The 26804-nt window shown below is 43.0% G+C and overlaps 1 protein-coding gene across 1 annotated transcript in view; it reads left to right on the plus strand.

Annotated features, from left to right (window-relative positions):
• Cachd1 (cache domain containing 1) overlaps positions 1 to 26804 on the plus strand; it is a 212348-nt gene that overhangs the window by 170326 nt on the left and 15218 nt on the right. Inside the window, exons 10-22 of the mRNA XM_036177591.1 lie at positions 4610 to 4759; positions 5383 to 5506; positions 6495 to 6612; positions 10673 to 10841; positions 13152 to 13294; positions 13944 to 14125; positions 15634 to 15744; positions 20034 to 20156; positions 21463 to 21562; positions 21652 to 21768; positions 24554 to 24714; positions 25006 to 25092; positions 26380 to 26496. Coding sequence (XP_036033484.1) covers positions 4610 to 4759; positions 5383 to 5506; positions 6495 to 6612; positions 10673 to 10841; positions 13152 to 13294; positions 13944 to 14125; positions 15634 to 15744; positions 20034 to 20156; positions 21463 to 21562; positions 21652 to 21768; positions 24554 to 24714; positions 25006 to 25092; positions 26380 to 26496 — 1702 coding nt within the window. The remainder of the gene's footprint in view (positions 1 to 4609; positions 4760 to 5382; positions 5507 to 6494; positions 6613 to 10672; positions 10842 to 13151; positions 13295 to 13943; positions 14126 to 15633; positions 15745 to 20033; positions 20157 to 21462; positions 21563 to 21651; positions 21769 to 24553; positions 24715 to 25005; positions 25093 to 26379; positions 26497 to 26804) is intronic.

Here is a 26804-nt window from a genome sequence, read left to right on the forward strand (position 1 = left end):
AGGGGTAATATAATAAATTGGGGAAACTTTAGGATTCATTCATACACATACATGAATATATACAGATTAAGATGGATACCTACATATATACATATGCACACACACATAACCAGTGGCTGGCATGCTACCCAATTATGAGTACTGCTCATTCCCTTTCTTAACACACAATTTTGCCTTTTCTGTTATCGCCATCATCCTGATGCCATAAGTACCCAGAGTAATGGCTTTAACTGTCACATGAGCAGTCACCTGACCTAGAAAATGAGAGCCCTTTCTGTCAAGGTAATTGTGAAGAATAAGTGCAGTAATATATATAAAGTGTCTATACAAATGTCTAGCCAACAGTAGGTTGGTTCTCAGGAAAAATGGAATTTTTTAAATCTTTTTTTAATGCTTTTTTATATTTTTAAAATTTTATGTGTATGACTAGTTTGCTTTCATACATGTCTAAAGCATGTGCATTCTAGAACTAGAGTGATGATCGATTGTAACTTGACATGTGGGTGCTCAGAAATGAACTCAGGTCCTCTGCAAGAACAACACATCCTCTTCAGCACTGAGTCATCTCTCCAGCCCTAATCTTTTTTTTTTCTTTTTCTCTTTTTCTGAGATTGGGTTTTTCTATGTAGCCTTGCCTGTCCTGGAACTTACTCTGTAGCCCAGGCTGGCCTCAAACTCAGAGATCCTCCTGCCTCTGCCTCCCGAGTGCTGAGATTAAAGGCATGTGCCACCACACTCAACTTAATCTTCATTTTCTTACTGAGCCTTCTTCCCACATTCTCGGTGAAGAAGGTTAAAAGAAGCAGCTAGTTATTAAGCAAATGGATGACGTCACAAACGAGGTCTGGTTTTCCTGTTGACTGGGAACTCTCGCCAATGCAGCTGTAGATAGGCAAGGAGAACTGGCCTAAAAGGGAGCAAGGGTGCAGAAATTGCCTCTAGAAACAGGGACATGTGCTTTTTTGATTTCTTGTGCTCTGTGCATACATGTTTGTGTCTGTGCGAGTGTGTAGGGTGTGCTCACTTGTGAGTGCCATGTATGCACAGAAACCAGAGGTACATGGCGGAGATCTTCCTCAGTTGCTCTCCACCATTTTTCCCCCTCAGTTTCTCACTGAAACCTGGAGTTGACTGAAATGTCTCGATTGGCTGGCCAGCAAGCCCCCAGCATCTATACATACCTCCAGCACTAAGATTTCAGACACATGTCATGGCACTGAGCTTCCTTATATGGGTGCTGAGGACCCAGGTGCAGGTCCTCATACTCACATGTCAAGTGCTTTACTGGCTGGGCCATCTCTCCAGCCCAACATTTTTTTTTAATAAAACAGAAACGTAAGAGCTGTGGGTTTTATCCTAATTTATTTTTTATTTTATGTGCATTGGTGCTTTGCCTGCATGTATGTCTTTGTGAGGGTGTTAGATCTTCATTCAACCCCCAAGGGGTCGCAACCCACAGATTGAGAACCACTTGTCTAGGCACTCCTGCCTTCAGATTGCCATATATATTAGTGCCAGCCAAGTGATGTACCACACAGTGAGGGGGAAGGTACACAAAACCCCCTCGTTAAAATTTTGATGATAAGAGACTGATTGAGAAATCCTATTAATACTGTGTGAAAGGAATAAAGACAGATGTAGAAATGCAATCTTTTAGGAACCCAGCAGAATAAGTCAATTAAATTACCAATGCCAGTCAGGTGGAGTGGGGCCCCTCTTAAAATTTACACATTATATGAAAACATTGAGTCACCCGTTTGTGGATGTCATCCAAATTTTAGTCTGCAGGTCTTATTTCACGAACCCTCTACAGCAGACTTCAGTCATTGGTTTACACATCTGTTGAATTTCTGTACCAGTGTGTCACTTCTATCGTGCTTTCAGGTCCTACAATTTATTAGGTGACACCTCCTCTGGCTTCATGAACTTGAATACAGAGAACTCAGTGCAGCTCTACTCAAAAACTGCTGTTCATTGACTGTCATTTGGTGAATATCATTGTGTGTGTGTGTGTGTGTGTGTGTGTGTGTCTGTGTTTGTGATTTGTATTTGCTGAACATGCGTTTCTTTAAAAAAAAAAACTTGTATGTTTGAGGTTCAGGTTGAGAGGGTAGTGTTTGGAGATTCTGTCAGTGTGGCAATAGCTTGACATACTTTATTTGCCACATGGTGGTCTAGAGTCTTCTGTGTAGAGGCTGGGAAATGTCCCAGTCAGGTGCCTACCTGAGTTCAGGTCCCCTAGAAACCATGTAAAATGCCAGGAATGCGGAGTGGAATCTATAACCCTGGTGCTGGTGTGAAGAGAGACAGGCAGCTAGCTCATAGGTGCTCCCTGGCTAGCTGGTCTAGTCAAATCAGTGAGCTCCAGGTTCAGTGAGAGACCCTGTCTCAGTTGTACAACTGAGAAAAGAAACCTGACATTACCCTGGACTGCTGAGGGAGTGCATGTGCAAACACGTGTACAAACACACAGACAGATACACATGCACAGACACATGCACACACAAATCAGCTCATTGGTAATTAATTAATACAAAGAATCCTCTGTCTAAGCTAATAATGGAAACGTAGGTTTGAGGCTCATTTTTGAGACTGTTCTTTTCTTCTTAGCCAGAATAGGTTAGAGTGCTCTTGAATCTCGGTCATGGGGCATTACACTGGACTTTTACTGGTCTATGAAAATGACTTGCATCTTAGAGAAAAGCCCAGGGAAATGTGGCCTACGTGGGGAACTTTGTCTCTCTCTCTACTGGCCCTCACAATAGTGCTTCTGCCATACACAACCCATTCATCCAGGGAGACCTAAACACAAACCTCCTGTGAAGTCCGTCTTCAATATCTGCTGTTTTCAAGCAGACAATGAGGAACATTTGAAATGCGAACTGAATAGACGGTGCTTTGAAGATCAGAAGAGACCTCCTACCCACTATGGAATGACTTTTTACAAACTTTTCTGGAGTTGTGTCTCTTTCCTGCTAAGTGATGCATTCAGTTGGTCTCTGCAACCACAGCAGTTCAGCAGACCTGGAGTATTGTCATCACCCACATGGCTCTGTGTAGAAAGAAGTCCATTCTTAGGAATGTCCAGATCCTTTTCCAAAGTGTTCTAGGAGGGATTTATGAGCAAGCATGTGCCTCCAGGTAAAGGAAGATACAAGAGAGAGAAAAGCACCTCATTTCTATGTTTTGAGATTTACAGAGAGTCCCAAGACTTGCAGCATGGTTAGAGGTCAGAGATGTTGCCTATCTCGGCTTCATGAAGACACATACCCATCAAGGCGGCACAAACATGCCCTGCCTCTCAGTGGAGGTGGAACAGTCTGGTTCTGAGAGCCACACCTGCCCCACTCCACACCCTAACCCCCTGTACAGTTTCCTCCTGTGTGCTCTTCCCTAACTGTTTTGTTGTTTTATGTGTCCTGTGAGCTAAGCATGACCTGTATAGTTTGAAAAAATTGTTTCTAAAAAAAGAAATATGAAAGAATGGGTCCCTGAGACAGTATGGCTGACAGAGCCTAGCGCATGTACTGTCTGGCCCTTCACACTCTAGTGTGGGGACCGGCCTCCATGACTAGAAATGCATTCCTATGGAAATTTCATCTTCTTTCAACTACTCAGAGTTCTGTGTGACCAGTTTCTGTGGTTTTCTAATGTCCCCCTCTGTCTTCAGGGATTTTGATACATTAATAAGTTGTAATGTTTGTATCTTTTACAAATCCCTTTCCCCACAATCTCTTGGTCCAGCATCCCCTAGAAATCAGTAAAACAGTTCCTTTCCTCTGTGTCCTGTCAACATATGTGAGGGATATTATCTCCAGTGTCACAAGTCACACGTCACAAAGGAGCAAACTGGAATGGAACTCAAGATCTTCTCAGATTCCTTAGCCAGTGGTTTTTGTTGTTGTTTGTTATTTTATTTTGTTTTTTGACTGTTTGTCTGTCTATTTACTTGTTTGTTTTTGACATACAGCTGAATCTTCCCAGTTCACCAGATGTATTTGGCCCTGCACTATTTTCTATTGATCCCAAGTGTCTTAGTTTGCGTTTCTATTGCTATGAAAAGATACCATGACTGCAGCTACTCTTCTTACAAAGGAAACATTTAATGGGAGTGACTCACAGTTCCAGAGGTTTACTCTGTTATCATCATAACAGGGAGTATGGAGGCAACAGGAAGTCCCCTGAGACACTGGGCATTATCCTGAGCTTAGGAAACCTCAAAATCTGCCCCCACAGTGACACACTTCCTCCAACAAGGCCACACCCACTCCAACAAAGCCACACCTTCTAAAAGTGCCACTCCCTATGAGATTATGGAAGCCAATTACATTCAAATTACCACACCAAGTATCATGGCTTAGATAGGAAGTGGGGGGAGGGCGTGGAATCACCCCTGTTTAAATTAACTGCAATATCTGAACTACCAAAGGACCTTCTTCTCTTCCTTTGGCTCACTTTCCATGCAGGCTGCAAGAGCAGGGGTTCAGACCTGGATCACAGAAAACTTTCCAACAGAACCTGAGGACACTATTAGCCCTCGTACTGAGCACAACCCCAGCCTTGGTCCAGAATTTCTATGCTATTCTCTGGTTCTGTTTTTAACCCACAGGTCTGATAATGACTGTGAGTAAACCCTGTTACTTTGGAAATCTCCTCCTGGGAATTGTAGGTGTGGACGTGAATCTGGCTTACATTCTTGAAGACGTGACGTATTACCAAGACTCTTTGGCTTCCTATACTTTTCTCATAGATGACAAAGGTAATTTACAAAGAGTTACTTGTAAGAAAGAACACTTTTCTTTTGCAACTTTAAAAAAAAATAGTCTGTGGATATTCTTGTACTAATAAATGAAGTGGGATAAGGATGGTTTTCAGGGAAGTTATGCCACTGGGGTCACTGGACCAGTGTGGGAATGTACCCTAGGGATGGCAAAGTGCATTCACAAACCATGAGGTCATGATGTGCTGGGTTGTGAGATCGTGGGTTTTTATAACATCAAGAAGTTAGACTTGGGAGTGACCAATGTCTAGAATGGGGTTTAAATCACTTTTTGTCAGTATCCTTATCTTTAGATTCTCTGGCAGGAAGGTTTACATATAACAGATTAGAACATTTAATAAAATGCAAACCAGAAAAAGGAATACCACCTAAATAGCCTCCACTAGACATATGTTCAGTAATTTAAGAGCTCTTTCAACACTTTAGGAGTTTTATGAGAGCTCACATAAAACAGGTTGAGGTTTTATTGGACTGCTACGGTACATACGAAGTTTTGAGCACTGGGCAGCGATCCCAGACAGAGCACAGTTCAGTAATGGGCACATTTGTTAGAACCGTCATTCTACGTCTTCCTTATAACATGTCTTATTCTGTGATTTCAGGGTACACACTTATGCATCCATCTCTTACCAGGCCATACTTACTGTCAGAGCCCCCACTTCATACTGACATCATACATTACGAAAATATCCCCAAGTTTGAACTGGTTCGGCAAAATATCCTAAGGTAAGAAAGAGGTGGGGCTGCAGGATTTCATGGCTTTTGAGAAGGGGACCCATTTTGTGATCAAATATGAGTATTTGCCATAGGGTGTGAGGCAAGTATACAAATTATTTTCTTGTTACCAAAAGTTTTCTGAGTAATTTTTTCATAATGATAGGAGCCAAGGAAGGGCTGGGAGATGGCTCAGTAGGCAAACATGCTTGCCATGCAGGTTTGGCGATCCAAGTTTGATCCCAGAAACCACATGAAAGGAGAAGGAGTGAATAGACTCCACACAGTTGTCTTCTAACCTACACACTCTTACCGTGGTAACCCCCCACCTCTCCCACCTCCTCACCCAGACACACACACACACACATTGTGAATACATACACAATAATAATAACAGATAAAATTAAATCAGAAAACAAGAATTTAAGAAGGGGAGCCAGGATCTTGTTTACTTGATGTAACAGGGAAAGTCAAAATTAGTTGGGGGCAACATCTTGTCAATCAAACACATTTCCAGAAAGTACTCTGCTTAGGCCAAATGGAAATGAATTAAAAAAAAAAAAAAACAAGGCTAAGATGAGGAGCAGTAAATAACTTGTCAGTGTAGTATCCGACCACAGTTTGTGCAGCGCTCTCTTGAAATAAAAACAGATTGGATGTTTTCCAACTGGGATATGTTATTTTGGCAGATGGTAACCTGTGGAGAAATGAGTCTTTGTGCTCATTGGTTGAAAATTAATAAGTGAATGATTTGAGACAAGCCTGTCTCTGGAAAGAATTAGCATTGGGGGCAGGGTAGAGGGGAAGGATGGCTTCTAAAGCAGAGTTGATATAACGCCTTTACAAAATTGAAAATCTCACATGTCTTTCAAAAGTGATGAGTTTCAATGCTGTTCAGAAGCAGGGGGTGGCCATTGGCTCACAGCTTCTTCCTTGCCTTTAATTAAGTGCTTAATTTTTCTTTCTTGCCTGAGGCATTTAATTCTGTTTTTCCACCCAGCCTCCCTCTAGGCAGCCGGATTATCACAGTCCCTGTGAACTCATCTCTGTCTTGGCACATAAACAAACTGAGGGAGACTGGAAAGGAAGCCTACAATGTGAGCTATGCCTGGAAGATGGTGAGTCGTTTGGATTGGACGGCCCATGAAGTCTAGTTCAATGTTCTTTTCACGGCAACACTGGGTTAGACTACATGACTAGCCAGATTTAAAGTGACTAGGTTAGAAGACATTCCACAGATGGTTCATATTTTTTCCCCTTTCTTGTTTATAAAACCAGTAATTGTTCATGACAAAGAGATCAAATCATATAAAAGGATATAAAGGGGAGAAAATAGATCTGCTCCTTCCTGCCCTTGACCCATTTCCCATCAGTAACCACTTCAACCCGTTTCCAGAATTCCCTCCCCCTCCTGCACAAACAAGTCTCTGTGTGTGTGTACACATGCATGAGGTGCATTAGTGACTGCATGAATTTATGTAGACAGATCATAGCTCTTTAAATGAACTTTGAAACTACATTTACTCATTTGTACATGTGTGGGCACATGGAGGCCAGAAGACAACTTGTGGGACATAGTTCTCTATCTCTACCAGGATAGACCTCGGGGCATCACAGGGGCAGGAAGTACCTCCACTTGCTCAGCTAGCTGCAGAGCCTTTTTTAAAAAAAATATAGATTATTGTCAGATCTTGGAGTTACAGACAGTTTTGAGCTGCCATGTGGATGCTGGGAATTGAACCCAGGTTCTCTGGAAGAACAGCCAGTGCTCTTAACTGCTGAACCATCTATCAGCCAGATGTGATAGAACATACCTTTAATCGCAGACCTCAGGAAGCAGAGGCAGGTGGATCTCTGAGTTCAAGGCCAACCTGGTCTATGGAGTGAATTCTAGGACAGCCAAGGATACACAGAGAAACCCTGTTTTATCATAGAACCAGACTTTCGTTTTTTAATTCAGAGACTGCTTTCTTCTAGCATATTTTCTAATATATTCCAATGAAAAGCATTCAGTTACATCCTGGATGGTATCTGCATTAATAACTGTTGATATTTAAAATAGAAAGAAATGTAGGCATTGTGTGGCCTTTGGACAGTAAGCAGAACTCAATGTCAACCATTTTGGAAAGAAGAATTTTCTCTTCTTCCCACATTGAGAAATCCTGAGCTATGTCCTGAGTTCTACAATTCAGGCAATCACGTCAGTAAGACATACTGCCTCTCTCGGGAGCTAAATTTGTCTCCCAGGTCACTATCAAGTGAAAAACTAAGAGAGTAATGAGGTTCAAAACAAATCAAGCTGCTCTCACTACCCAGCAATAAGGGCAAATATTTTTAAATGTCTGTATTTGAGGAGGGTGGTAAATAATTGCCTTGTCCCAAGGGATAAAATGGATCTTTCTATTAATATAATCCAAGAAGAGTCAGCTATTACTGAGAAAATCTAGCTGAATAGCTCAGCATCCACAGACATGGCAGACCAATGAATTCTTTTACCGAATTCAAAGATTAAGTGAGCACTATGAAGAGTGCTCTTTCTGGCTAACCCAGCTACTTTTGGAACTTAGGTATTTTTCCCTTATTGAATAAGCTAAATTCTGTAAAGTTATATTCCAGTTACTCCAATAGGGTTCCATCTTTTGGGTCAGTGGAACTTGCAGCAGTAAAAACTTACTAACTTCAGGGACACCTATGTAAGACTGAGCAGCGAGAAAAGAGTAGATGCCATTTAGAATACCCCATCAACTTTCTAATTCAGGGCATGAGAGAAGAGGATGAAATTTGCTAATCTAATTGAGTATGTTTGCCAGCAGAACTTGAAAGCAATTCCAGGAAGATGTAAATTGCTTCTGTGTTTAAAGGTTCTGAAGCCATTCTCACAGCGCCCATGTTTAACTTAACTCTAACCTGTCTGGTTTCAAATTTATTCATCACTGCATCATCTGAGCCATTTTTATAAGGCATTGGCTTTTAGTTCTGACTTAGCTGTCCTCGATCTCATTAATTTACATACCATCTTTTAAGTGGAGTCTTTGGGGTTGAAGAAGACAGATCAGTGGGGAAAGTGCTTGCTGTGCTAGAATGGTGACCTGAATTTGAATCACCAGCGTCCATGTGAATCCTGGTGTGCATCTAACCCCAGCACTGTAGAGCAGAGACAGGAGGACCCCCAGAGGCTTCATGGCAAGCTAGTTTAGTCAAATCAGCAAACTCCAAGGTCACTGAGAGATCCTGTCTCAAAAAATAGAGAAGAGACTGAGGAAGGCATCCTAATGTCAACCTCTGATCTCCACATACACCTGCAAGCACAGTCTCACACACATGAAGGTATGCATAACACACACACACACACACACACACACACACACACACACACACACACTGTATAATAGTAAACAGGCTCTTTGCATCTTGCAATATATCAGACTTACACAGTTATTCACTGTTTAATGACAGTCCAAGAAAAGCATCACTGCCTCATTGTGTGTGAGTGTCATTGACTTATACAAACCTTCTCCATGATATGGGTCAGCCAACTGTACCTGGCTGCCTGAGGCAATCAAAGCACAGGTGTGCAGAAGTATGTGGCAGATGCCAGAATAACACAGCATACTGTTTTTTCAGTAAGCATTTGTATAAGTAGAAATAGAGATCCTAAAATAATGATTAAAGTTGTGGTAGAGTGAATACATTAAGTGTAACTGAGTTCTTCCTACCAATACTGCAGTCGATTATTTGTGCTACATGCTTATGTGACTGACAGACAACAGAGTCAGCGACTTTACCCCCGTGGCACCATAAATCATGAGTTGCATTGTGATCCTACAGTGGCATCATCTGGAAATGACAGGCATTGTCTAGCTATCAGATAATTTTTAATTACATTTACCATTGTCGGTGGTAAGTCAGTGATTGGCTGATGATTCTTGGGAAGATATTTTCCTCACCAATTTTGTTCAAACATCCATTTCTAAGAGAAGGTAGATCTGAAAGTACATATCGTTTATTGTATTAGACTGCTGAAGTACCTGCCTATCCTGGACAGAAATGTTGACCCACCTAGACTGGGCAAGAGTACCATAGAATTTGTGCTTCCTATGAGGTTTTTTTGTTCATTTGTTTGTTTTTCGAGACAGGGTTTCTCTGTGCAGCTTTGCGCCTTTCCTGGAACTCACTCTGTAGCCCAGGGTGGCCTTGAACTCTCAGAGGTCCGCCTGCCTCTACCTCCCGAGTGCTGGGATTAAAGGCGTGCACCACCACTGCCCAGCGCTTTCCTGAGTTTTAACAATGATGGTGTTCATTTCGAACCTGGGGTGGAGACAGTGCTTGCTGGGGATGAAATAAACACGCTGGATTCTGTAATGACTGCCCCAAGCCCTTCTCTTACTGGGGATTCACAATTGATTAAGTATATAATAAGTTTTGGTCTTACTCAATCACTGGGCAAGCTTCAGTGAAACATTTCACTATTAGGATAAGAATTTGTAATGTATCAAACTGATAATCGAAAAAAGAAAAGAATAGTCAACTCAGCTGGGTGGTGGCGGCACACACCTTTAATCCCAGCACTCGGGAGGCAGAGGCAGGTGGATCTCTGTGAGCCTGAGGTCAGCCTGGTCTACCTAGTGAGTTCCAGGACAGGCTCCCAAGCTACACAGAGAAGCCTTATCGCATTAAAAAAAAAAAAAAAAAAAAAAAAAAAAAGTCAACTCTCAGAACACTTCTATAAAAACCAATGCTTTTTTTTTCTCCTTGGGCTAGAGGATGTACCTAGAGCAAACTAGTCAAGCACTTTATCACTGAACCATGTCCCAGGCCCAACTTGTGCATTTCAAATGCATTCCAACACACACACACACACACACACACACACACACACACACACACATTGTGTCCATTAACCTATCTAATCATGACAAACCAGGTCACAGTTCCCAGGGGGCTCCTCTTCTGTTTACTCATTAGCTGTAGGATGTTGTGTTACATACAAGTTCCTTTCCATAAGAAAGGAAAACAGAAAATATCTTCTGTGAATCTTTGTATTATTCATGTGTTCATCCGACATTGCATTAACGCCTTCCCAGAGAGAAGACAGACATCAGAAAATAATGTATGCAATGGACTCATCATTTTCTGTGTTAGGAATTCCTTCTGATGTTTTTTTCCTCCTCTTTACAGGTACAGGACACTTCCTTCATTCTGTGTATTGTGGTGATCCAACCGGAAATACCTGTCAAACAACTGAAGAACCTCAACACCGTGCCCAGCAGCAAGCTGCTGTACCACCGGCTAGATCTCCTGGGTCAACCTAGTGCTTGCCTCCACTTCAAGCAGCTGGCGACTCTAGGTAAAGCCCATGGGCTCCTCAGCTTCCTGCATGATCTTGCTCAAAGAGTTTATCATAAACATGTTTGATTCCTGCTCCCTCCAATTACTTAATATTTTCAGTTCTAGAAAATGTGAAGCAGCCAGGTACAATGGTTCACACCCACAGTCCTGGTATTAATTAGGCTGGGGCAGGCAGATCACTATGGGCTGAAGGCTAGCATGAACTACACAGTGAGTTTCCGGACAGCCTGGGCTATTGAATGACAACCTGTCTCAATAAACTAATAGTAATAATGATATTGTAACAAAACATACTATGTGAAGCAGTTATGTTCTCTGCCTTGGTCAAGTTGCCTAGAAGAGGTTGAGATAGGAATTTCTTTTTTTTTTTTTAAGATTTATTTTATTTATTATATAAACAGCTTTCTTTCTGCAAGTTTGCCTGTACGCCTGAAGAGGGAATCAGATCTCAGTATAGATGGTTGTGAGCCACCATGTGGTTGCTGGGAATTGAACTCATGACCTCTGGAAGAGCAGTCAGTGCTCTTACCCTCTGAGCCATCTCTCCAGCCCCCGAGATGGGAATTGCTATGCTGATGATTTATAGGTAAGCTCTCAAAAGAGACCAGTGAAGAGGGCAAGACAGTAGACTGGGAGAAAAGACAAAATAAAAGCTGATTCCAGATGATGCTCCAGCCTCTGTGGTCTCCAATTCAGAGTGTCCGTGGACCCAGCATCTTCCCAGACCACAGATAAGCTTTCCTAGTTCTCAGCCCCTCTCAGCCTGCAGCCAGTGTTAGGCACGGTTTGGTTGTCCAGAGGCCACAAACAGGTGTCCTACCAGTAGAGCATAGGACACAGATGTGAGGAGGTGCAGGTGTCGGGAAGGGTTGAAAACAGTAAGAGGGATGTAAAGGAATCTGATGAAGGTGCTGATGGTGTCTTTCACAAGACCCTACCTCAAAAGAGTTTAACCGTAGGCAGAGTCTCCAAAGGATGCTGGTGGGAATTACTATTATAATGTACCAGGTGTTTAGTGTTCAGCGTCTTGGTTGATCTGTGGTAAAGGAAGACATTTGGGCTTACCAAAGAAAAAATAATTTCCTCAGACTAAGCTTAGATGCTTTGAAGTCAGTTTCTTCAGAAATTAATGTCACAACTCCACTGTCTACCAGTTTATTTCTAATTTCTATATATCTTTATAGTTTAAGTGAGTTTCTTGTAGACAAATTTGCTTGGATGAAGAGTAGGTTTTGTATCCATTTTTGGCAATCTATGATGTTTAGGTTTTTATGTTGGTTGTTTGTTGTACATAGGTATCCCTATATAATCCTGGCTGGTCTCAAACTCACTTCCCGCCTGCCTCCCTCAGCCTCCCAGGTGCTGGATGTCACATGACAGTGTTTTATGACACATTTTACAATGTGGTGAGGCTTGGTGTGGTGGTGCAGGCTTTTAAGTACTCAGGAAGCAGAGGCAGGCAAATCTCTGTGACTTTGAGACTAGGCTGGTCCACAAAGAGAGTTCTAGGCCAGCCAGGGCTGCACAGCAAGACCTGTTTCAAAGGAAGTAAAAAATAAATAAAAATATGGGAAGGTTGAACAACAAAAAATTTCAATAAAACATTGTGTTTCATACTGTGACTCACTGCAAGGATTTTTGTCTCAAGTAGAAAACTAATTTTCATGTTAGACATAGTATTTAGGGATATACACATGGGGTACTCTCGATAAGCTTTGTGACACGTTTGCCTACCACCTGGGATGGTAATTTTTCAGTTTGGTTTTGGTTTTGCACTGATGTCAACATTTCATCTTCTTCCCGAATGACAGTTACTGATGTGAATACTAACAGACATCACAGATGCCTGCTGGTCTACATGCACCTATAAAGCCCCGTTCAGCATCACTCTAGAGAGTTAGTGTTCCTTTCCCCATTTTGCAAATGTGTGCCCAACATCTCACAGGCAGAAAATGACGGAGCCCAGAGTCTATCCAGTCTGGCTCCATGTGTGTGCTGTACCCTCTGTCCTAACAGATACACAGCATGCACGTCTATGATTCTTGGGATTTCCGCTTCCAGCATTTGTGCCTCTTTGGGCCCATCCCCATCCTGCCTCCCTCATAGAACCATAAGCTCCCTGAAGGGAGAGAATGTGGCTTTTTTTCCTTCCCTTTTTCTCTGCTCTCATTGTCCAGCTCTTTATGCCCTTGTGCAAGACATTAAGCCACCGTAGCAGACATGTTGGCAGAGCCTGAGTGATGCTTTTGTTTGGGCCCCAGATGAAGCCTCTGTGTGCTGAGGCCTGCTTTGTTGGGCTCTCTTTCAGAAAGTCCAACCGTCATGCTGTCCGCCGGCAGCTTTTCCTCCCCCTACGAGCACCTCAGCCAGCCAGAGACCAAGCGCATGGTGGAGCATTACACAGCCTATCTCAGTGACAACACTCGCCTCATTGCTAATCCAGGACTCAAAGTAAGTACTGGCACAGGCTACATCTCTGGGGTCCCTTTCCACAGGCCTGGGGGGTGGGGGGTGAGGTGCGGGGTGTTGGTCATGAATCTTTGAAGTATCAAACCCTGCTTGCATCTGGGCCTCTGCAGCCAGGAGCCAAAAAGGCAGAGTGTGTGCCCCAGGGGAGGCTAGTCAGCTGTGACCCTTTTGATGGATTAAGGAGCCCAGTGAGCCTCATGAAGAATCTACTTCTGGTCTCATATGCAATGGGGATTTCCAAGTGGGGGGTGTGATTAAGAGACCAGAGAAAACTTCATACTCCGTTTTTCCCATGGAAAAGAAGTGGTCTGCTGTCGATAAATATGATAGTCAAGCACCAAACAGGCTGTGTGTGTGTGTGTGTGTGTGTGTGTGTGTGTAATGATTCACCGTAGGAATTTTCTTAAGCTCGCTAGGTGAACAACTGAGTAGCCGTTCCTCCCCTGACTGTATTCTGTGAACTTTTGCTTTCACCGAGTTTGGCTAAGTCCATCTGCTGTGGAAAGGTTTTCAAGAAGTAACTGGGCTTGGCTTCTCCACAAGGGAACCTTGGGGAGCCCTGCCAGCAGTCCACACTCTTTTCATGTGAGTTTTTTAAAGGGGGTCTGCAATGTCTGCCTTTGTTTCGTAGTTCTCTGTCCGGAATGAAGTGATGGCGACCAGCCACGTCACAGATGAATGGATGACACAGATGGAAATGAGCAGCCTGAACACATACATTGTCCGCCGTTACATAGCAACACCCAATGGCGTCCTCAGAATTTATCCTGGGTCCCTCATGGACAAAGCATTTGATCCCACTAGGAGACAGTGGTGAGTCTGAGGGGGCTTCAGTTTCCAGTTCCTCCTAGGCCTGGGAGACATGATAAGTACAGGCAATACAGCAACTTTGCCAGTCACGGGAGAAGACACTTCCAAGGGGGGTAAAATTATTTCCAGTGTGATTTTTTTTTTAATATGGTGGATTATTTTTTCTAGCTGCAGTGCCTTTATCTCTCTATTGGAATTTTGAGAGTGAAGTGCTTTACATTTGTCCATTTTGGCTCCTGAAGTCTTGGTTGATTCTTCCTCATGACTGGAGTGTCATCTTGAATAGAATAGTTCATTTTACACCATGTAACTATGGCACTGTGTGTGACCTGTGGAAATAAACACATATAAATTCAGGAACGTCCCTTCACCTCTGAGCTCTGTTTTCACACTCGTGCTGGTCCGCACTATAGCAGAAAGGCAGCATGGACCAGGAGCAAAATCACTTCTCCTGTCTCAGGAGTCAGCTCTTCCTGCCCACTCCCCACCTGCAATAATCCTGATGGTTTCTGTTTTTCTTTTCTTTTTTATTTATTTATTAAAATTTTTTCCATTTTACATACCAACCCCAGTTTCCCCTCCTTCCCCTTCTCCTGCCTCCTCCCCTCCCTTCCACTCTATCCCCATCCACTCCTCAGAGTGGGTGAGGCCTCCCATGGTAGTCAGCAAAGTCTGGCATACCAAGTTGAAGGAGAGCCTAGCCCCTCCCCATTGTATCAAGGCTGAGCAAGGTATCCCACCACAGGGAATGGGCTCCAAAAAGCCAGTTCATGTACCTAGGATAAGTCCTGGTCCTGCTGCCAGGGACCCCACAAACAGATCAAGCCACACAACTGTCACCCACATTCAGCGGCCTAGTTCAGTCCCATGCAGGTTCCCGAGCTGTCAGTCCGAGTCAGTGAGCTCCTGGATGGTTTCTTTATGTTTGTTTATTTCTCTTCTTTCATTGGTCCTTTTCTATATTCCCCTCTGAATCATCTGAACCACAGGTCTCAGTAAAAGCTCAGAGTCACGCACATATCAGAACGGGGAATCTCAGTTTCTCAACTCTGTCTTAATTCTATCATCAGACCCAAAAGGTGAGAATCTGGGCTGGGTCGGCCACCCAGTTTTCAGAGCACTTGCCTGGCCTGGGTAAGCCATGAGTGCAAAACCCTAGCTCTGCAAAAAAAAAGTAAGGAGGCAGAGAAATAGCTCAGTGGTTAAGAGTACTTGTTCTTGCAGAGGACCCAGGTTCAATTCCCAGTCCCACATGGTGGCTCCCAAACACCTATCTGTAACTCCAGTTCCAGGGGATCCAGAACCTTCTTCTGGCCTCTGCAGGCACCGAGCATGTACATGGCACACATACGTAATAAGCAGGCAAAATATACATAAAATGTTTTTTAAAAATTTAAGGAAAATTCATTTTGATTTTTAAGGTGGTACCAGCACAGTTAATGATAAGTACTGTAGGCATTACAGAGTAGTTAATGCCTAAAATCACATGGCTTCTCTTGGGTTTCTGTTAGGTATCTTCATGCAGTAGCTAATCCAGGGCTGATTTCTCTCACTGGTCCTTACCTCGATGTTGGAGGAGCTGGCTATGTGGTGACAATCAGTCACACAATTCATTCATCCAGGTAATTATTTTAATTAATTTTTAGTCATGTAAAATCTTTTAGATTACATTTATTAACTTATCTAATATGTGCTTGTGTGCATGCATGCATGCACGGGACACATGTGGAGGCCAGAGGACAACTTGTAAGAAAGGACTGTTTCTCTTACACCATGCAGGTCCCAGGTTTGGTGGCAATTACCTTTGCCCACTGAACCAATCCCACCAACTTTTTCAGTCACATGCACACACATGTAAAAACAAAAAGAAATCCTAGCTGGAACATAGCATCTTTCATTGTTAGAATTGCTATGTTTTCAAGCAAAGGAACATTTTTTTAATGAGGAAAGGTGTACCAGGGCATCTGGAGTTCTATTGAGTCTGACTCTAGAATTATATGAGTTTGCTTTGGTTTTCTGTTTGGTATTTTGGAAAGTATCTCTTAAAATTGATATTGCCAGGATGTCAGTACCATGGGACATATATCAGAATGTGTTGTTTCCTACAGCTTAAAGCATCAGCTCTGACACTACAAACATCAATGAAAGTTTGGATGGGAAAGCGCATTTCTTCAGTCCCTTTATTATACAAATAGCTATTTTCTCAAAGCAACCGAGAAAGACCGTATTTTTGACTGGTACCTGGCATGCTGCCTCAAAACTTAGAGGAAAGCAGATCTTCTTGCTTTTCAGTGGTGCTCATTACTCCTCAAATGACTGGTACTAGTTAGAAGTCTCCTGACATGAGTTCATTGATATAATAATTAGAGTGGGGTGCACTTCCAGCATCGGGCCCATGTCTCTATGGAAAGACATGCCTGCCACCAGCCAAATGCTAATTCTGGGGCAGTGGCATCTGCTTGACTCTTGTCAGCTTGTCTCATAACACATATTTCCTACATAAGCAAACAACCCTCATACAGAGTACGTCCTTCCGTATTTCTGTTAGCATGCCATCTGGTACGTGATGAGACTCATCTTCCCCTCCATACAGCCTAATCCCTGAAGGAAAAGTAAATAGACTGTTTCTTCCAGGGACAGAGTCCACCTCATCTCTGACCGTAGTCAAAGGGGCCTGAGTCGGGCTTTCAAAGATACCAGCGAGGGGTCCCTTCCTCATCAACTCATTGGCAAGAGCACTTAGCCTTGCCTTCTGTTGTGTGCTCTTGGTGCATGGGTAGAGACCAGTTTGTGAGTTTACATGTGTTGGGGTAAGCATCTTTACTGACGATTAGGGAAGCACAAGAATGTTGGTCTGGTCTGTTTGCCAGCCTTTGTGGGGCCTGTTCAAATGAAGCACGGTGGGAACACTGTGACTTTTCAAATATGGACAACTTTAGATCTCCTCTCCAATTACCTTCCTGTTTAACACCAACAAGAGTGCACAGTTTTAGTCTTAGACTGGAAGTCACTGTGAATACAGACTCCCCCCAGAGGAAACGTATGCTGTGGCCCTCCTCAAAATGTAGCCTGCAGACCCCACTGTGTGGATGTTTTGCTTAGCTGGGGACCATTGGAGTATTTAGAGCTGTGACCTCTTCCTTCATCACAGTTAGATCCGAGCCCACAGCCTCTTTTGTGGCTCAGCAAAAGCCCCTGTGACTTGCACTGCTAGACAGGCTTGGCGAAGTACCAGCTTGGGAACCTACCCCCCTCCTGAGAGACGTAAAAGTAGATTTGCTGTTTATGATTTATACAACTGTAAACAAATCCTGTTTTGCTTTTGGTGCCTCACTAGAGCCTATCTCAAATAATTATTGTAATAATTAAATTAAATAATGCATAAAGCTCATAGAATGGTGCCCAGAACGTAGGAGAGGGACAAGGTGTTGGAGGTGATGCCTGGGAAAATGCTTAGCACCAGACTTGACAGTGTCGAGTGATAAGTGAATAGCGGTGATTTTATTGCCATGCTATTTAGGCTTTGAACTTGTGGCATTCGAACTGGTCGGAGGAAAGAGCTGACGTGGATACCCCACTTGTCTGAAACACAACCACTCCCCCCTGGTTTCAGATGTGCTTTGATGGAGAGCTAGGGGAGGGCTTTCTAACTCAGCGCTCACCAGTCACTCATGGGAGCTCTGTCTGCTTCCATGAGCATTTTCAGTGGCCTGATATTCTAGCTGGGCATTCTCCCCATGTGATAACACTGCTGGAGATACAGGGACTGGTCACATGATTTCAACAATGATAATCGTATTCATGTATTACCATCAACCTGGTCTGTTATGTTTAGAAATGTAAATTTGGCTGGATATTTCTATAACATTCTTTTGAGTTGCTATGGTAACGGTACAGCTCGCTGCAATTCGGGTGAAATACAAATCTAGACTCATATGGGCAAGATACATGCTATTATTTCAGCATCTTGATTCATACTGGAGCAGATAGCTGCCATTCAGAGGAGGTTTAGAAATCAAATGAGCATATCCCAAACACCGGAACAGTCCTTCCCACAGAAGCAGACATATAGTACTGTAGAGAAGAGCCAACCTACGGTGGTGTTCCAGATGCAGGGAAAAGGTGATATTTAAGTCTTTTAACCATTCTCAAGATAATTTTTTTTCATTCATAAAATACAAACTACAGTTTTTTCTTAGCTTCTTGCACAGAAATTAAATGATTTTAAATTGTTTACAGGCCTACAGATCTGACTTAGTGACTAAGACACTATGCCTTTGGAATTAGGCAGTGAGTTTCTGTCCATGTATACACTAATTATTCCATGATGCTAGCCAAATGCCTCACTCTTGCAAGCTCCAGTGTTCTTCAATTGCTAAAGCCTCCAAAGAGTGCCACAAGAGAGTCTGGAGGGATGGCTTGGCAGTTAAGAGCACTTATTCTTATAGAAGAGCCAATTTGGTTGCAGCACCAGTTTCAGGGGGTGCGATGTCCTTTTCTGACCTCAAGGACACCAGTCATGCACCTGGTGCACATATATAACACATGGAGACACACATACACAAAAAATAAAAATAAAGATTACCATAAGAAAGGGCTGGGGCTGTCAGTTCAAAGAGTACCTGCCTAGCATGCAGTAGGCCCCCAGAGTTAAGCCCTGGCGCTGTGGAGAGAGAAGAAAAAGACCATCATGAAATAGTTAAGAATGATGTCTTTTTTTCTTCTGGTATTTTCTAGGTAATCAGCCAGGTAGATAATAATAGATGTTGGGCTTTTAACAGTCGGTGTTGGGCAAGCCCTGCTGTATTTCACTGAGTCACTTCTGCTGTTCGGGTGTTTACCGTAGGTCAGTGAGGCAGCTTACTAAACATTATGAACACTATCACATTTAATTGTGATATGAGGGTTATTTTTTAAAGGTACTATTATTATCTCCATTTCCATATAAAAAACCAAAGTTTTTAAAAGGCCAAATAGCATCCAGGAGCAACATCAATAAAACTGGCTATGTCAGGACTTGACCCCATATCTACCAAAAAATTAGCCAGTAGCACCAAGCTTTACCGTCCAGATGTACCCACAGAGTCCCTCTTTGAGAGTAATAGTATAGGATAGAGGGTGTCCTGACCTGCAACACATAAGACTCATTCTTAAATAGGAACTGTGTTTTGAGTAGAGTCCACCATGGTGTTATGGAAAGAAAATGGTCAGGGTTCCTGGTAAGTTTTATGTGGCCTTACTGTGCTTGCTAAGTCTCTGTGAGGCCTGTTTCCTTACCAGAAAGAGTGAAGGAAGTAATGCATCGCAGCCATTCAGGTTCCTTTTCTAGAAGCTTGCTGAAGCAACTGTAGAGCCTGTGAGATGGCTCAGTGGGGAAAGGTGAAGGTGCCTGCTGCCCAGCCTGATGGCCTGAGTTTGACCATGTCGTGGAAGGAGAGAAGTGACTCCCACAAGTTGGCTTCTACGCACGCACGCACGCACGCACGCGCGCACGCACACACACACACACACACACACACACACACACACACACACACTGTGGCAAACATGCCCCATATACATCTACAAACACACAGACACACATACATGCATACATATGTGTATACATATGTACATAATCTTTTTCAGTTTTAAGTAGCCAGACCTGCAACCTCTCACTCTTATGTCTCTGACTGATATTTTTGCTAAAATGCCCAACCACTGGACATCCTCCACAGCTGCTCATGTTTGGTGCTGGTCTTATCCAGAAAGCTGTAACTAAGGGCTTAATGTTTTCTCTCAAGGCATCTTCACGCTACATTCAGTCATTCTGCATTTACAGGCACGGGAAATGGGGAGGGCGTATTTTCTAATCCTAGACAATGCCATGTATACTCTACCTCTTCTTCTCATTGTTCTCCTTCACATGAAGTACACAGGTGTCTTCCGGACACACTGTGGCTGTGATGGGCATTGACTTCACCCTGAGGTACTTCTACAAAGTTCTGATGGACCTCTTGCCAGTTTGTAACCAAGATGGTGGCAACAAAATAAGGTAAGCCCTCCAGGGACACTAGTTCCTGTCCACTGCCAAAATAAGAACAAATTGGCACCAGATGTTGGCCACATAGTTAGAACCAGTACCAAGAGTTGAGTTCATGGCCTAGATGTCCTATTAAGATGGGTTTTTATTGTCATCTTCCCCTTTACCCCCACTACCACCACCTTTTCCCCCCAAATCTCTTTGTGTGTGTGTGTGTGTGTGTGTGTGTGTGCGCGCGCGCGCGCACAACTTTGGGTGTCCTCACCTTCTACCTTCTTTGCAGCAAGGTCCCTTATTCATGGCTGTAAGCACCAGGCTCCCTGGCCAATGAGCTGTCAAGGATTCTCCTTACAGTTGTGTGCTACAGCATTAAGCTTTCCATGGCTGTGGGGGATTGCAAGGCGAGTGTTTTACCTACCGTGGCATCTCCCTGGCCCTTCTTTCCTTTTTCAAAGGTACATGCTGCTTATTATTTAGACAAACAGACACAGTGCCTAGCAAGAGGAATAGCATAGTGCCCCAATGTCGTGTTTCTCTTGAAGTCAGTGATTAGAAGCGTCCCTCAGCTTTGGTATTGGGGAGACCAGAGGGCACTTTCTCTTGGGCAGCACTTTTGATGTTAACTTAGTCATTAAGCCAATCTCTGTGAAATTTTAGCTGTTTAGACTGGCACTTTTACATTTTCCCAGAAAGAGGTTCACAGAACTACGAGACCTCGCCTCCTGAATTTCAAAAGAAAATGTCTGATCAAAGCAAGGGCATTCCCTTGATTCAGCACAGACGGCTTTTAAAAGTAGCTTCTTGGTTCTATCTTGTGCTCCACACATTCTATCGTTGTTGAATTTTACATTGGAGTTTAATGGGCATGTGCGGGGCTCCTGGCCACCACTCTGACTACTGCTTGGGGGAATAAAATGGAACATAGTCCTGATTAAAGTAGTTCTAGCTCTGCTTAGTGTTCCTACAAGTACCTTTTTATGTGCATCGAATGTTGTGTTTTGTTTATGTTTGTGTCTGTGAATACTCCTCTGCTTCTTTCCTTCAAAATCATCCTCCTTCTAATATCCTTTCCAAGAATTTCATGCCCCTCACACTTGCATTGGGTGGACACATCCTCTATGAACTGTATAGGTGACTGCAGAGTGATGTGTAGCTCTTACCATAACCTGAAGGCCAGATCATCCATCACCAGCAAGGTTCCTTCATTTTTCCCCCCATAAATCTAGATAAGTTTGTTTTAAGGCTAGTGCAGTCAAGTGTTCTTTGAAAGCATGTCAGCCACTCATATGAATGAAGGACATCACTTTTTTTGGTACAGGTGCTTCATAATGGAGGACAGAGGTTATCTGGTGGCTCATCCAACCCTCGTTGACCCTAAAGGTCATGCACCTCTGGAGCAACAACACATCACCCACAAGGTATCCTTTGGCCAAAGCTAGTCAGCTCCATTCTGCAACAGCCTGACACATGTTAAGTGACATTAGTCTTTGTCTTGTGGTCTTGTCAGGAGCCCCTGGTAGCAAATGATATCCTGAACCACCCAAACTTTGTAAAGAAGAACCTGTGCAACAGCTTCAGTGACCGGACCGTGCAGAGATCTTATAAATTCAACACCAGCCTGGTGGTAAGCCCGTGTTCCTGCTCCTTCATGGACTGTGAACGGAATAATGCCCATGCCTGCTTCATTGCTCTAGAGTCACAGGGCCCCAGGATTAGGGAAAGACCTTAGTACATCCCCCACTGTGATAATTGTCGGACAGAAAGCCAAGATGTGACAGGGACTGTCTGAACGCCACAGGGTTGGTACTCTGGTTTGATTAATACACCAGCTGTATTAGTTATGGGTCCCTAAAGCACTAGTTCTCAACCTGAGGGTTGTGACCCCTTGGGTGGGAATGAGGGGGTCAAATGGCCCTTTCACAGGAGTCATATATCAGATATTTACATTTCAGTTCATAACAGTAGCAAAATTACAGTCATGAAGTAGCAACGAAAATAATTTTATGGTTGGGGGTTACCACAACATGAGGAACTGTATTAAAGGGTCACAGCATTAGGAAGGTTGAGAACCACTACTCTAGAGGACAGAACTTACAGAATGACATATATATATATATATATATATATATATATATATATATATATATATAGAGAGAGAGAGAGAGAGAGAGAGAGAGAGAGAGAAGAGAGATAGACAGACAGACAGAGAGACAGAGAGAGACAGAGAGAGGGGGGATTTATTAGAATGACCTACAGGCTTGGTCCAGCTGGTCCAACAATGACTGTCTCCCAACAGAATGCCCAAGAATTCAGTAATTGTTCAGTCCACAAGGCCGGATGTCTCCGCTGGTCTTCAGTACATGCTAGAATCCCAAAGAAGTAGGCTCTAATGCCAGTGAAGGAATAGACTTGCTAGGGAGAAGAGAGCAAGCAGGCAAAGAGAGAACCAGCTTCCTTCTTCCATGTCATTTATGAAAGTGTAGTCCAGATTCAAAGTGGATTTCCCACATCAAAAGATCTAGATTAAAGGTGTATCTTCCCACCTCAAAGATCCAGGTTAGAAGTGGGTCTTCCCACTTCAAATGATTTAAATTAAGAAAGAAAAAAATAAAACAAAACAAAACAAAAAACCTCAAAGGTGTGCCCAGCCATTTGGGTTTTAGTTAATGTTGTTAATTCCAGATGTACTCAAGTTGATGACTAAGAATAGCCATCACACCAACCCATCCCTTATCCCTTTGAGTTTCTGCTGAGAGCTGTTCCCATACTCTGTACAAATGTCTGTGGTTCTGGGTGCTCCCGTCTCCTGGAGATGGTTTAGCTGCCTGAATTTCGAAGACTAGCCTCAGTCAGTCCTTGGTCACCAACCATGATAGGTGGGAAATTTTGTGGAAGTCATCCTGAAAGCATTTGTTTGTTTCGTTTGATTTTGTTGCTTAGAGTATTCTACATGATTTGAATTGCTTCAAAATTTACATGGCTAAATAAAATAATAATTTTAATGTGCTGGATTAAATTGAATATCTTACATATCATGAAGTTGATTGTGAAAAGCAATTGCCTAATGGAAAAAGAGAAGCTTTCCAAGTGTCCACAACATCACCATGCTGGCCTGTTTACACCCTGTTCCATTGTGAGCAATACTGTTGTGGGGGAGCTGGGGTAGTTACTATATGAAAGTCTGCTTTCTATGTGTCTGGTTCATTTCTATAGTGTCTTCCAGAGTCCTCTGCAGGTAAATTTCTGAGGCTGAAGTAGAAACATTTCTGAAAAAGCACATTCTAGTTGAATGGAAATTAGAATAATTTATTTTTATTACTTTTTAAATTGCATCATATTTGTGTGGGTGTACAGATGTACATATAGCACATGTGTGGAGGCCAGAAAACAACTGTACTTGGTATTTTCTTTTGGCTGCCAACCAGCTCCCAAATAAAGACATGGAGACTTGCTGTTAATTATGAATGCTGCATCCACCATCAGGAAGCAGAGAGCATGCATGACTGTGTGAGTGCCTGCTGCTCAGGTCCCTTCCCCACTTACACAGTTCAGGATCCCAGCCAGGGAATGGTGCCACCCTCAATTCACACAGTTAAGATAATTTCCCCAGACTAAGGGACAGTTAACTGTAACGAGCAATGATGTTATCTTTTTTCTTAACGTTATATAACTAGGAGCTGGAGAGATGACTCAGCAGTTGAGAACACTGGCTGCCTTTCCGGAGGGCCTGGGTTCAACCCCTAGCACCCACACGGCCGCTCACAGCCATCTGTAACTACAGGTCCATGGGATCTGATGCCCTCTTCTGGCCTCAGGAAACACCAGCCACCAACCAACATGGTGCACAGACAAACATGAAGGCAAAACAACCATGCACATAAAATAAAAGTAAAAAAATAAAAATAAAAAACCATAATAAAATTAGATATGACAACTTACATTTATGTAATGTATATAATATATACCAACTACAAAATGAAAATTATATCTGACTGATAGAACTATCTATAATTTTCTTCTCAACAAAGTGAGAAAAGCAAATTTTTTAACAAACCATCTTCTCTGGGCCACATTTTAAACAGTGGCTATAGGGACTGAAGAGATCTCTGTGTCATGAGCTCATGCTGCTCTTCCATGGGACCCAGGTTTGATTCCCAGCACCCACATCAGACAACTCACAACTACCTACAGCACCAGGGTCTCCAACACCCTATTCTATCCTCCACAAATACATGCGGCGCACACACAGACATACACATATATAAAAAAAAATATTTGGAAAATGCTAAAATCTTGAACAGGGTCTCTGTGCTGCTTTTATAATCATAATCCAAGCTATTCTGTCTTTTCTATAAGAGCCCCAAGTCCACACTGCTGTCTGTCAGTTCTGACCCTCCCCTCTTCCGCAGGGGGATCTAACGAACCTTGTGCACGGCAGCCACTGTTCTAAGTACCGCTTGACGAGGATCCCAGGAACCAACGCATTTGTCGGCGTCGTCAATGAGACCTGCGACTCCCTCGCCTTCTGCGCTTGCAGCATGGTGGACCGTCTCTGTCTCAACTGTCACCGGTGGGTTGGGTTCTGTTTGTGGATGCCAGGCATTTTGAACAGAAGAGGTAGGGGTGTGTCCTGAGGAAGAGGAGTCCCGGTTTACAGAAGTCTTTAGGATCTGTGCTGTTCCCACAACCCCATCACCATGGCTGTGGATTTAGGCCAAATGCAATTCAAGTTTTTGGCCATTGCTTCATTTTCACTGTCAATTGTAACTGGCAAATAAATTTTTTGATCTCGGTTTCCTGGTGTGTGTATGATATTCTGCTGGCACCTGCCTCTTATCTAGTAATTCTGTTTGCTTTTCAGAATGGAACAAAATGAATGTGAATGTCCTTGTGAGTGCCCCCTGGAGGTCAATGAGTGTACTGGCAACCTCACCAATGCAGAGAACAGGTAAAAAATAATAATAGGTGTGTATTATATGTGTTGTATTTATATACATACTATGATGTTTTCTATAAATTTGTTGTGGGTTAATTCTAATAAGGAACATAATCAATAAGCCAAACTTTAAATAATGTCTGATTCGATGTTTATATATGCTGTGAAATATCACCAGTGTATTGCTATATCAAAGCTGTGTGAAAGACTGTGGAGATGGTCCAGTGGGTAAAGTTCATGCGAACATAAGGACATGAGCAGTGGTCCTCACACCCCTGTCAGATCCAGGCAGTGGCATGTGCCTATAACCTCAACCATCCAGGGAACAGACAGGCAGATCCCAAGGGTATACAGGCCAAGCAGTCTGGCCAAATCATGGAGCTCTAGATTAGTGAGAGACCCTGCCTCGAAAAATAGAGAACAATAGAGAAGGGCTCCCAACACACTAAAAATAAATAACTAAATCACAGGAGATTCATACAAGCATTTTCTACATGTCCACCGTGTATCGGGTACTCAATGCACATTGAGGCAGTTGTTTGGTTGTTGTTTTGTTTTGTTTTTAATTTAACTATATGGTAACTATACATGTGCTTTGCTTTGCTTTGCTTTTTTTTTGTTTTGTTTTGTTTTGTTTTGTTTTTCGAGGCAGGGTTTCTCTTTGTAGCTTTGCACCTTTCCTGGAACTTGCTTTGGAGACCAGGCTGGCCTCGAACTCACAGAGATCTGCCTGGCTCTGTCTCCTGAGTGCTGGGATTAAAGGCGTGCGCCACCACCACCCAGCACATGTGCTTTTCATATGTGCTTTTACATAGGCTCAGGCATGAAATGGTGTTATTTATTTATATTGTTGACAAGGTCTTAATGGTTATACTACATTCCTTTCCTAGAACTTAAAACACATGGTGTTGTGTGTATATGCATTAATATAATACACATTTGTTAAAGATAAAAAGAGTTTCTTAAAGGGACCCTCGCTAAATCCAACTCACAGTTGTTAGCCCAGAAAAGTAAGATTAAGGGTTGTGAACACAGAAGGTTGAGCACATTTTGACTTTATATATTCCCGTTTTGTTGAGTGTTTATGATTTTAGGTGTGTACATATAAGCATATATATATTATTTCTATTGTACACAAATTGACACAACAAAGTGGTTAAATAGATTAACCCAAGATTTCACTAAGTGGCAAAGCCAGCCATAAAATATAAGACCTCGGATTTGGCTGGCCTTATCAAGGTCTGGGTGTTTGGATATGGGTGTCATTGTCCCTAACCTCCACACTTCCATCCTTCATAGAAACCCGAGCTGTGAGGTACACCAGGAGCCAGTGACGTACACAGCTATCGACCCCAGCCTACAAGATGCCCTGCACCAGTGTGTCAACAGCAGGTGCAACCAGAGGCTGGAAAGTGGGTAAGAGACCTCCCTGAGATCAATGCCCAGCAGCCCCACAGAGCTCCTGCAGCCCAGCTTCATGCTTTAAAGATATATCCTTTGAGAGAGGGAGCATCATTCCTACGCCATAAGCCTTTTCTCTCCCCAATTAAATATTCCATTCCCACTGATTACAGGTGTTTGGCATTTGTGCTATAGGCTTAAAAAAAAAAAAAAAAGGCCTCTTCTGTGAGTGGGAAGTTTTTTTGTTCAATAAGCAAAGACATTATAGAAGTGGGATCTCCTGGGATTCTCAACAGGACCCAGCAGCCATCAAGGTTTCTCTG

Source organism: Onychomys torridus, chromosome 2 (genome assembly GCF_903995425.1).
Source record: "Onychomys torridus chromosome 2, mOncTor1.1, whole genome shotgun sequence".
NCBI classification, from domain to species: Eukaryota; Metazoa; Chordata; class Mammalia; order Rodentia; family Cricetidae; genus Onychomys; species Onychomys torridus.